At 46.1% G+C, this 12625-nt stretch overlaps 1 protein-coding gene across 12 annotated transcripts in view; it reads left to right on the top strand.

The window, feature by feature from the left end:
- Window positions 1-12625, top strand: part of ATP8B4 (ATPase phospholipid transporting 8B4 (putative)) — a 144032-nt gene that overhangs the window by 38002 nt on the left and 93405 nt on the right. For all 12 annotated transcript variants that reach the window (XM_043524464.1, XM_043524466.1, XM_043524457.1 and 9 more), the window contains one exon: window positions 5864-5925. In XM_043524464.1, coding sequence (XP_043380399.1) covers window positions 5864-5925 — 62 coding nt within the window. The remainder of the gene's footprint in view (window positions 1-5863; window positions 5926-12625) is intronic.

Here is a 12625-nt window from a genome sequence, read left to right as displayed (position 1 = left end):
CCTCTGGAAATCTCAGCCCACATCTGTATAAGAAATTAAAGTGTGTTTGAGGTAAAATTAAAAGAAAAGGTAAAGCAGCTAGTCTGGTGTCCTCTCTACTGTGTTTTATCTGACTGTGGAGACCTTTTGAAGAAGGTTGCCCATTGAGTATGAAGGGAAGCCAGTTCAGATGGTTTAGTGGGAACGTACCACCATCATCACCCTTGTTCAGTGAGAACAATATACAAATTCTAAAAATTTTAAAAGCAGCAATGCCTTTGGTATCCATGGAATTTGCTTGCTGTTTCTAAACAGCCCCTGTTTCTAAACAATCACAGATAACAACACATCACTGAAAGAGCATTCACTTGATCTGGCAGTCACAATGCTTAGTCTTCAGTTCAAGGTTCTCAAACTTTGATAATAAAAATGGAACTTGCTTCACGCTGAGAACAAATAGACCATACAAAATAAGAAATAATAAAAATAACAAATAAATAATAATTTTTGAATTACATAAAATAAGTTTTCTGCCAAACTAGAGGTAAAACAATTTTGAGACAGTTTGTGCTATTGATGTTTAAATAAATGTACTATTACATTTAGAGTAAGCTATCTGGTAAAAAGCCAGGGTTGCTTTGGATTTCTTTAATGCGTAACATTAACAAAACCATTGACAGCCACTAAGTTTTTTTTCTTGAATAAAAATACATGCTGTAACAAGTTGTTTCTCAAAAATAAGTCATTTTACATGTTTCATCTTCAAAGAAAGTCATAAAATGTAATGATGATTGAATGTTGGGCCAAAAATGATTTTTTAATAAAATAAGTATTGAGCATGTGTGTCTTAGAAATGGAAAGAGCCTATTGTAGCCAAAGAGTTGAAAATGAAAAATTTTAGGCTAGATTCTGCAACCCTTATTGACCTTGAGTAGTATTTACTTCAAATAGGCTTACTAACTGACATGAGTAAGGTTTTATATTTTCCTGTAACTGGGCTGATTGTTCCCTCAGAATCAGACTAAAATGCTCTTAAGTAACACCTGTGAGCCCCAATTCTGCAAGGTGTGTTCAATGGTGCAGCAACTAGTGGTGCTGGCTTGAAGTAGTGATAGCAAACACCAAATGCATGGTCTCCATCATAGGCGTCGACTGGAGCACCCATGGGAAAAATGGTGGGTGCTGAGCACCCACCAGCAGCCCCCCCACAGCTCCTCCCCCTCTCTCCAGTGCTTCTCGCCTGCTGATCAGTGCCTCCCACTCCCTTCCTGTGCCTCCCGCCCACCGCAAATAGCTGTTCTGTGGCGTGCAGGAGGCACTGGAGAGGAGGGAGTAGGCCCCCCAGCACATTAGAAAGTCTACTTCTCTGGTTTCCATGGCTTCCATCATCTGCTCCCCCACTATAAAGTTTGTTCCAGCACCCCTGGGTGTGTTCAAGGGGCAAGTGCATGCCTAATGCTTCTTCAAATGCTTGCTCATGTCCATTCCGTTCTAGGGTGTGCACGTGCCCATGTGCATGGTCATTGGAGATTTTTGTCTTAGCGGTATCCGTAGGGCCAGTGGCAGCGCCCCCTTGAGTGCCATGCCCATGTGTCGGTATATCAGGCGCCGCCAGCTCTACGCTCTCTCAGTTCCTTCTTACAACCGGTGGTGGTTAGTCGGAGTGCCTTTCCTTGCATAGCAAGGGCTAGCAGTTTTGTCTCTACTGACTTGAGCTTTAGGACCTTGTAAATAGTTTGTTTATAGTAGTTAGTGTTAAGTAGTTTAGTAGTTAGAATCCCAGTGAGGGTCTCCCGGGTTTAAGCCCTGTGTGGACTGAAACAGGCCTATGCCTGTAAGTGACCTCTACAGCAGCTGCCTCAAGTGCTTGGGGGAATCACACGTGAAGGACAAGTGCCGTATTTGTCAGAACTTTCGGCCCAGGAGTCAGAGGGAGTGGGATATTCGTTTGCGGGCTCTCCTCATGGAGTCTGTCCTTCATCCGGCTTCCAAGCCATCCTGCCAAGACTCACCAAGTACCTGCCTGGCACTGCTTCCCATTGCCGGTGCCCAAGAAGAAAGCAAGGAAGCATGGCTGCCCAGCACCAGGCAAGAAGGGCCATGGGAAGGGCCCCAGCTTGGGCTGCCTAGCCACTCCAGAGCCACGCATCTGTGCCTCCCCGGCTGGGGCTCTTAGCTCCTTAAAAGGTCCACTGCAACTCCCAGGAGTGGTAGGGGACCCAAACCCCTGATGACACCGAAGTCCCAAGCTCTCATGGCGCCGAGATAGCAGAGGCCTCCACCTGCCCCGCCGACACAGCACGTGCTGCAGGAAACAGTAAAGGCTCCCCACGAGGGCAAGCAGCCACTAAGATCCCTCAGAGGGTAGTGGAGCGCGACCGATCCCCCGAGATGAGACAGTGCTTTCCACCTCTGCGCCGCAGATTGCCAGAGTCACAGCCCAGATCATCTGGGCCCTGCCCTTGGTCACTGGCACCACAATCGCGGTCCCCCCGTCTCAACACGGATTGCCTAGAGGAAGGCGCTGGTGTCTGTACTACTGGCACCGTTTGCCCTTCTGCTGGTCGACCTCTCAGTGCAGATCTTGGTCGCCTGCCCGTGGTGAGTGCTACCGATCACATCTCCGGTCCCCCTGGCACTGACACCAGTCCCGTCAATACCGGCACCGATCCTCTTGCTCCAGGCACTGGTCTCCAGTGGCGATGGTCATCCGGCAGACTCAGGTGGCGATGACCCCACCCTGCTCTCTGGAAGATGAATTCCTCTGGCACAGAAGGGCAGCCCGGCAAAGCATCCTGGGAATCAGAAGTGCTCATTTGGAAGATGCACTTGAGAGCGATGCCTGGATCCACCTTGTTCTATGTTTGACCGCCTTCGTCCCTACCATTCGGCCTGGTCATGGGTCACCTCGGATTGCTGGGTGCTGGACATAGTTTCTCGGGGCTGTATCCTGCAATTTTCAGCTGCCCCTCCCTCCCTCCCCTCTTCTCTGTCCCTCTTCAAGGACCCTTCTCACGAGCAACTCCTTGTCCAAGAGGTCAAGAACCTCTTACGTGTGGGGGTGGTGGAGGAGGTCCTTTGGGACATGAAGGGAAAAGGGTTCTATTCCCGCTACTTCCTAATTCTGAAAGCAAAAGAGGGACTCAGACCCATTCTGGACCTGCGTTGCCTCAACAAGTCTTTCAGAAAGTTGAAATTTCGCATGGTCTCCCTGGCCTCCATCATCCCCTCCCTGGATCCGGGAGATTAGTATGCCACTCTCAAGGTCACAGATGTTTCCTCCATTTCATAGTGGGCAGATGCCATTTTCAATTCATGGTGTTGCCCTTTGGCCCTCAGGGTGTTCACAAAGTGTATGGAGCTAGTGGCCTGAGATGTCGAGGGGTCCAGGTCTTCCAATATCTCAACAACTGGCTCATCAAGGACAGGTCTCGGTAGCAAGATCTGGTGCATGTCACCTGCTGTGACGGGGGCCTATTAATAAACGAGAAAAAATCCACTTTATCGTCTGTCCAGCGAATAGAATTCATGGGGTGGGTCTCGACTCCACGCGAGCCAGAGCCTTCCTTCTGGAAGCGCGTTTTCAGGCCATATCAGACTTGATCTCCCATGTAAAGAACAACCCGCTCACCAAGGCCCACACCTGCCTGTGGCTGTTGGGCCACATGGCTGCTTGTACATACGTTATCAGCCATGCTCAGCTCCATCTCCGGCCTCTGCGAGTGTGGCTGATGTCGGTCTACATCCCCAACAGCCACGACCTAGACCAGGTAGTCAGGGTGCCGGACCACATATGGTTGTCCCTGGATTGGGGGTTGGACCCCAGATCGGTGTTGGAGGGAGTCCCCGTCACTGACCGTAGTCTCCGATGCTTCGGACCTGGGCTGGGGAGCCCACCTGGGTGAGCTGAGCATTCAGGGACACTGGTTGTGGGATGATCAACGTCAGGGAGCTCAGAGCTGTTCGCCTGGCCTGCCAGGCTTTCTTGCCCCACCTAAAGGGCAAAGTGGTGCAGCTCCTGATGGACAATACTGCCACGCTGTATTACATCAATAGGTACCAAGTCTTCAGCCCTTTGTCAAAAAGCTCTCTGCCTTTGGGATTTTTGTGTGTGGCATGCCATTCATCTGATAGTCACGCACCTGCCTGGAACCAGGAACATCTTGGCAGATCACTTCAGCAGGACTTTCTCGTCTTGCCACGAGTGGTCGCTCCATCCCGAGGTAGTCAGTATTATCTTCCGGAAGTGGGGAACTCCCAAGGTGGACTTGTTTGTGTCCCACCAGAACAGGAAATGGCATGTGTTCTGTTCCCTAGAATGGAATGTCCATGAGCAACGCATCTTGAAGAACAACAGTTATGAAGAGGTAGGTAACCATTTTTTTAAATGGGCTCCTTGTGCTTAATGTTAGACGTGAGTTTAAGTAAGTTGCTGAATTTGGGACATAGTGCAGTATGTTAATGTGGATGAGGGAAATACACCAGATTAAATTTATCTGGATGTTTTGGATTTTTAAATGGGCTGAGAACTGGCTGAAGGACTGCAAACAATTCACTAAGGATAACCAGCAGTGTATTGAGATGATGGAGATATTTAGATGGATTTCTATGGGGCTGGGGTTAGATTTAGTCTTACTGAACATTGCCATCAGTCAACTTGAAGTGAACTAAAAGTGCATATTAATGAATGCAAATGCAGTTTAATACTAAACTGGAAGGAGTTGCAAACAAATAATACAAAAAAACAGAGAAAAAACAAAATGAACTCCAATGTGGGGAAAATTGCAAACTAGAATAAATAAAGAAAAATTATCCAAAATACTTATGTTCAGTGGGGAAGGAGATACCTGGAAAATATTAATTCCAAAAAGGACTTATATAAGAAGGAAAAGTGGACATGGTATTAGCTATGAGTTTAAAACAAAATATGGGAAAAAAAGGTCCAAAGCAATTTTGGGCTAGGGATTGTAGTGCTAGGACATGATAGTACTTTTCTAGTGGGTCTTGTAACAGTGCACCAGAAACACTGTTCTCAGTGTTTGGTTACCTCTTGGAAAGATGTAGATAAATTTCAGAGAGTTGGAAAAAGAGCAACAAAAATAACTGAGGCTGAATGGATAGATTTATGAAGAAAGATTATATGAGCTAAATATGTAAAACTAGTTGAGCAACTATTAAGTGGGAATGGTACATAATAATTCATAAATATTTATAAGGACACCAAGAATGGAGAGGAATTATTTAGAATGGTATCGGTGGCATAATTTGGAATATTGACATGAAAATAGAGAAGAATTTTTTTGTGGAATATAAAGGAAAAGTTATTTATAAAAAGTTCTTCCAGTGAATGTGTGTCTTTTAGGCTGTGGGATAGTTTACTAAAGAAAGGCAGAGGAAGCCTCTCTCTGGGCACATAAAACTGGACTGGACAAAGGAGTAGAAAACTTGTTTTTCATTGGCAATGTTATGGATGAGGAGAGCAATTTTCGATCTGTAATGTCTATGTCTGTAATGTCTTAATGTATACTTATTTAGTTAGCAACAGTCAATAAATACTTTTATAGGCAATGGCTTGCTAATTTTTATATTAAATGCATAGAATATTGCATGTGTTAATTAAATTATTGTGGGGCAAATGAATACTTTAGTGTTTACCAATTCATTTTTAAAAACAGAGTTTATTAAAGTACTTTTTATGTCATGAAAATTATGTAAAATCAATGTGTGACATTCTGGTCCCATTGAAGTCAATGGATTTCACTCACAGAGACTGCTTGCTTGCTTAAAGTTATCTGTATACTTAAGTTCCTTGTTTGATCAGGTCCTTATGTTCACTTTTGATCACAAAAAACTAACTAGTATTTTTATGTCATTAATATTGCAGTTTCGCCATAAGAGTGATAACCAGGTGAACAATCGACAGGCTGAAGTACTCATTGATGGCAGGTAAGAAACAGATTTTAAAGATGGTCAATTTATTTTTAACTTTTAGATTATCTCACCAATATTCAATCACAATTCTTTTGCATTTTCAAGCTATAGGGCTATGCAATTGAACCATCAAAACGGTTTTTTCCTGTAAGATAACAGAGATTTCACTGAGGAATTTCTTGGTTTGATCCAGTTTTAAGATTCACTCTTTCTCATAATCCATATTCCTGCTGATTTTAATTAGATTTGGTTGTCTAGAATGATAGGAGAATTTGGGACCTTAGAAATTCTTTAACTCTTATTTTTTTAGTTTCATTTTAATTTTGCTCATTGTACTTCTGTTGTCTCAAATTACTTTTAAAATTTCCTTTTAAAGATTCACATGACCAGTCTAGTACATTGACTTTAATCCTATTAAACACAAAAAACTATATTAGAAGAACATTATTAAGGTTTTATGACAAAGTTCCTGCTCTACCTTGGTGGGTCTTGCGCTTATTGGCGGATTTGCTCGCTTTGGAGCTCCACGGCAGCCCCCAGCTTGGCCGTTTTTCTAAACCCACAGTCCAGGTCAACTCCTCCTGTGTCTGACCAGGAGTTGGAAGGATTTGGGGGGAACCCGGGCCCGCCCTCTACTCCGGGTTCCAGCCCAGGGCCCTGTGGAATGCAGCTGTCTAGAGTGCCTCCTGGAAATGCTGTGCGACAGCTACAGCTCCCTGGGCTACTTCCCCATGGCTTCCTCCCAACACCTTCTTTATCCTCACCATAGGACCTTCCTCCTGGTGTCTGATAATGCTTGTACACCTCAGTCCTCCAACAGTCCGCGTTCTCACTCTCAGCTCCTAGTGCCTCTTGCTCCCAGCTCCTCACACGCACATCACAAACTGAAGTGAGCTCCTTTCTAAAACCCAGGTGCCCTGATTAGCCTTCCTTAATTGATTCTAGCAGCTTCTTGATTGGCTGCAGGTGTTCTAATCAGCCTGTCTTAATTGTCTCCAGAAGGTTCCTGTTTGTTCTGGAGCCTTCCCTGTTACCTTACCCAGGGAAAAGGGACCTACTTAGCCTGGGGCTAATATATCTGCCTTCTATTACACTCCTGTAGCCATCTAGCCCGACCCTGCACAGTTCCAAGGTTAAGTACTCAAAATTTAGGAAATGCCAGAATTAAGGTTGCCCATGCAACCTTAATTTGCCCCCTTCTGTATATGTATATGATACAGTCTTTAATTACATGATCACATACTATTTTTTTCTTCCTCATTCAGTGCACAGGATAGATGGTGCTCACTTAATAAGCAGCTGTTCAATATTTTGTTTTCTTCTCATTGTTCAATGTGTGATTCCATCCGTTATTTACTGCGTGCTATTCAAACCCTGCTTTGAAGACAGAATTATTAATTTCTTCATAGGTTTTTCTATGATGCACATCAATACAGTATATGAGTGCTTCACAAATATTAACGAATTTATGTTCCCCAAGTGGGCATTATCTCCATTTACAGATGGTAAACTGAATCACAGAGAGACGAAAGTAAAAGTATCCACTAATTTTGGGTGCACAATTTGAGATGCCTAGGACTTGATTTTTCAGAGTACTTAGCATTATGTAGCATGTTATATGTTCAGAGACATTGACTTCAGCTGTGAGTACTCAGCACTTCTGCAAATCAGACCAAGGGACTCAAGTCAGACACCCATAAAATGAGGAACACACAATTAGTGACTCTGTGTGAAAAGTTTTGTTTTAGCTAGCCTGAAATGGAAACCCTGTGGTGGAGACCAATATAGAATCCAGTTATCCAGGGCAGAATTCAACTTCCTTAACCATAAGACCATCCTTTCTTCTCCTGCAGTCCCCTGCCTCGTTCACTAAACTTGTTCCAACTTCTTCAACATAGGAGGCAGTGATCATATAGACAACCGTCTCTTACTCCACCACCCTGATTCATCCTCAAAGCAGGTCCATCTTGTGCACTGAATGAGGCAGGGTTCCTGTGACAAAAATAATATGTGATCACATAATTAAAGACAGTATCATAATACGTGTGAGTAAGGGGTCCAAATTAAAGTGGCTCAGGCAACCTTAATTCTGACATTTTTAACTTTTGAGTGCTTGAGTTAAATGTAGAGTGGGAGTCCTTGCTGCAGGAAAGGGGAGCGAGGTCAAGTGGCAACTCCCCCAGGCCCCAGAAGAGGTAGTAGCTTGTTCTTAAGGATTAAGGAACCCTTCACTCCATGTTTTTTTTGGTGAGACTGTGGCCACATCCTGGACTGGAGAAGTAAGTGGTAGTAAGTGGCCAGGGAGGCAGCTTCAGAGCACTTCTGTGTCCTTGATATTGCTGGCAGTCAGAGCCTGGGCTCCCCTACGAGCCAGGCAGCAGCAAGGATGGCATTACCCCTTCCCTCCTTGTGATGAGGGCGACATAGGCATTGTAAGCCCTGAAGTAAGGGTGTGAGGCCTGCGGGGGCCTGGAGTTGGGCTGGAAAGTCCTTTTTGGGGGACACTGGACTGCTATAATTTATTGGACTCCGTAACCCTGGAAAGAGGTAGACTTCTGTGGTGACCTGGCAAGAGGGCTGAGTTACTATCTACCAGAGTGACCACCAGCAGGAGACGCTAGAGATGGGGGAAGAGTTGAAATCCAGGGACCTAATCCCTAGGCAGTACCAATGGTAAGGTCAGCCCTGTCACCATATGCAATAGCTTAGGATTTTAAAATCAAACTGAAAAAAAAAGAAATTCCATCATGTGGCATCATGTTGATACACACGTGGTTCATCAGCAGGTTTGGAACCATGGCAAAGATTCTGCCATTTGAGGTTATGGAGTAACTGATAGTAGTAGTAGGTTATTGTTTACGTGGACCAGCTCTTGAGGGGGATGGGACACTTTGTCAATGGATTTCACAGATATTTGCTGACAGCAGAGGAAACTCAGGAATCTTGGGTTCCATTCCAGGACAGTGTGCTGTAGGTGCAACAAACGCTTCTGGCAATTTCCTCCCAAGTCCAATTCCTTCTGTTCTATCCCCTCCAATCTGTCTCAGTCCCTTTCCTGCCTCTACCTCACTACTGACTCCTGTTCCAGTGACATTGTCTTCACCTAGTCAGTCCCAGTCTCCACTTCAATGGCTTTTGATACTAGTCCCAATCTCCTTGCCCAGCTACTGCCTAGGAACTGAAAGCCCTAGTGTTCACTTCCCAGTATCTCCTGTCTGAGTCCCAGTTTCTCCCTTTCTGGTCTCCTTATCCAGCCATTCCCTGTTCCCTCCCCCAGTCCCTGACCTATCTCTCTCTTTTATCTCCCCCTGAACTCCAGTTGCCGCTTCCACCGCCCACATTCCCGTTCCAACTGGATTCCAGCACTAGTCTTCCTCTCATCCAATCTCGATGTCCTCACCTACCATGGTTCCTTGTCCCATTGTCTTTGCCCAGTCAGCCCCAATTCTCCCCCCTGTACATCCCTTGTCAGATCTGTCTCCCCTCACACCTACCTCCTTTCTGCTGCCCCATTGGTTCCCACTTCCAGTGCCCCCCATTTCCTTTCCCAGCTCCCAGACCTTGTCTCCTTGCCCAGCCAGTCCCAGTCTCCACCCCTTGCCAGCCTCCAGTCACGGGCTCTGCCTTCCAGGCTCCTTGTCCCAGTCACCTACTCCACAGGCCTTCTCCTGCAACACTTTATGTCCAGCTCTTGTCCCTTCTACATTTGAATCAGATGGCTTCCTCCTCCATGCTGCTTGGGTGCCAGCAGGGGCACGATTGAAAGGACAGGAGAGAGAGGCTCCCTGCTCTTCTTTCCAGTGCCAAGCCCCACCCTGGCCCAGAGCAGTCAGGAGCATCCATTATAAGGAAAGTCTGGCTTTGCTTCTGTAGTCATGAGCTGTAGGGAGCATGCTGTGGGGATGGTGCTTGTGCAGTCTGGTCACCGTACGAGCTATAAGAGGCTCAAGCAAGCTCATTGAAGGCAAATTCTTCTGAGATTTTTGAGTTGCTAAGATCTAGCACAGAAGTGGGCAAACTTTTTGGCCTGAGGGCCACATCAGGTTTCTGAAATTGTATGGAGGGCCAGTTAGGGTAGGCTGTGCCTTCCCAAACAGCCAGGTGTGGCCCGGCCCCCACCTCCTATCCAACCCCCCTGCTTCTCGCCCCCTGACGGCCCCCCCGGGACTCCTGCCCCATCCAATCCCCCCGTTCACTGTCCCCTGATGGTCCCCCAGGACCCCTACCCATCACCCCTCCCTGTCCCCTGATCACCTCCAGAGCCCAGCCCCTGACTGCCCCCCGCCACCCCATCCAACCCCTCCTCTCATTCCTGACTGTCCACCAGGATCCCTGCCCCATCCAAGCACCCCTTCTCCCTGACTGCCCCCAGAACCCCTGCCCCTGATTGCCCTCCGCCGCACCATCCAACCCCCCTTCTCCTTCCTGACTGCCCCCCCGGGACCCCTGTCCTCATTCAACCCTCCTGTTCCCCGCACTCTGATTGCCCCGACCCCTGTCCACACCCCTGACCACCACCCTGAACTCCTCTGCCTTCTATCCAACCCCCCCTGCTCCCTCCCCCCTTACCGTGCTGCCTGGAGCACCGGTGGCTGGCGGTGCTACAGCCGCGCCGCCCAGCTAGAGCCATCCATGTCACCATGCAGCACAGAGCACCGGGTCAGGCTGTGGCTCTGCAGCTGCGCTGCTCGGCAAGAGCTCGCAGCCCCGCCGCCCAGAGCCTTGTGTCGGCGGCACAGTGAGCTGAGGCTGCAGGGGAGGGGCAGAAGCTCAGGAGCCGGCCAGTAGGGTCCCGCAGACCGGATGTGGCCCGCGGGCTGTAGTTTGCCCACCTCTGATGTAGCTGGTCTCTGGATATGTGTGAACTGTGATTTTTCAAAAGTTTGTAGCTTGGCCAAATTTGGGTGGCTTTTCACGGGGATGGCAAAAGGCACATCCCTGACACGAAGGCCAACCCTCTGCCCAATTTCAAGTCCCTGCTCCAAAGCATTAGGACGCTAGAGTTTGCCAAAAAAAAAAAAAAAAACCAAAGGAAAAAAAAAAAGATTTCCAGGTCTTTAACACTGAAAAATAATGTTAGCTTCATTCTTGGGAATGTCTGAATTGTTTTCTAGATTTTTCCAAAACCATTCAACCTGAGGCCACCCAGCTTGGAGAATTGCATCCCAAATGGTTAAAATCTTGCAAAGTTATAAGCAACTGAATATATAGGGTCTTATGAGGAGAAATGTCCAGCAATCTTAATAATGGCCAGTGTTACTGGCCCTTTGTACAATGATTAATCCTTGCTTGGAACTTATTAGGTCATGACAAAAAACTAATACTGTACTATGGAGACTTTGTGGTTATGATTATAAATGCTTTGACTTATATAACACCTTTCATCAAAGATTTCAATATATTTTATTGACATAGATTATTTCTTAAGATGTTGATATTTCCGTGAAGGTGCTTTTAGATTTTTCTGAGTACTAGGTCAGCAGTTAGTCTATCCACTGCTTGGTTTCAAGGCTCACTGTGGAGTTTTCACTTACTGTTTCAGTCATTACTATATAATAGTTGTTTTTTCTCAATTGCTTCCTCTCTCATCTTTGACTTAGCTTGTTATAACAGTATATATATTGTCTGTCTGCTCTGGAATAAAGACAGGAGTCAGTGGATGTGGTTTCATTAGGTTGCAACTTTATTTTCTTAAAATATCTGTGAGTACTCGGCAACAAAATGTATAGGCAGGTCATCATTCTTTCCTTAATCATATCCACACAATCCCCAAACCAGGTCCTAGTCACCCTTCCCTCATATGAGGTGAAAGGGGACGAGGCTATAAAAGGAGGGGGTTGACTCCCCGCTGTTTCAGATGTAAGAGCCCCAAACTCCCATCCTCAGCTGCCTTAAAAGGGGCCTAGGAATAGGAGAGAGTTTGGCTCCCTGCTGATGGGATGTAGGAGCCCCAAAGTTTCTTTAGAATCATAGAACTGGAAGGGACCTTGAGAGATCATCTAGTCCAGTCCCCTGCATATTTGCAGGATTAATTATCTGGACCATTCCTGACAGGTGTTTGTCTAACCTGCTCTTAAAAATCTCCAGTGACAGAGATTCCATAATCTCCCTAGGCAATTTATTCCAGTGCTTAACCACCCTGACAGCTAGAAAGTTTTTCCTAGTGTCCAACCTAAACCTCCCTTGCTGCAATTTAAGCCCATTGCTTCTTGTCCTATCCTTAGAGGTTAAGAAAAACAATTTTTCTTCCTCCTCCTTGTAACAACCTTTTATATACTTGAAAACTGTTATCATGTCCCCTCTCAGTCTTCTCTTTTCCAGACTAAACAAACCGAGTTTTTTCAATCTTCCCTTGTAGGTCATATTTTCTAGACCTTTAATCATTTTTGTTGCTCTTCTCTGGACTATCTCCAATTTGTCCACATCCTTCTTGAAATGTGGTGCCCAGAACTGGACACAATACTCCAGTTGAGGCCTAATCAGTGTGGAGTAGAGCGGAAGAATTACTTCTCGTGTCTTGCTTACAACACTCCTGCTAATACATCCCAGAATGATGTTTGCTTTTTTTGTAACAGCATTACACTGTTGAATCATATTTTGCTTGTGGTCCACTATAACCCCCAGATCCCTTTCCACAGTACTCCTTCCTAGGCAGTCATTTCCCATTTTGTATGTGTGCAACTGATTGTTCCTTCCTAAATGGAGTACTTTGCAT

The sequence above is a fragment of the Chelonia mydas genome, chromosome 10 (assembly GCF_015237465.2).
Source record: "Chelonia mydas isolate rCheMyd1 chromosome 10, rCheMyd1.pri.v2, whole genome shotgun sequence".
NCBI lineage: Eukaryota > Metazoa > Chordata > Testudines > Cheloniidae > Chelonia > Chelonia mydas.
This window is presented reverse-complemented; position numbering and strand designations above follow the sequence as displayed.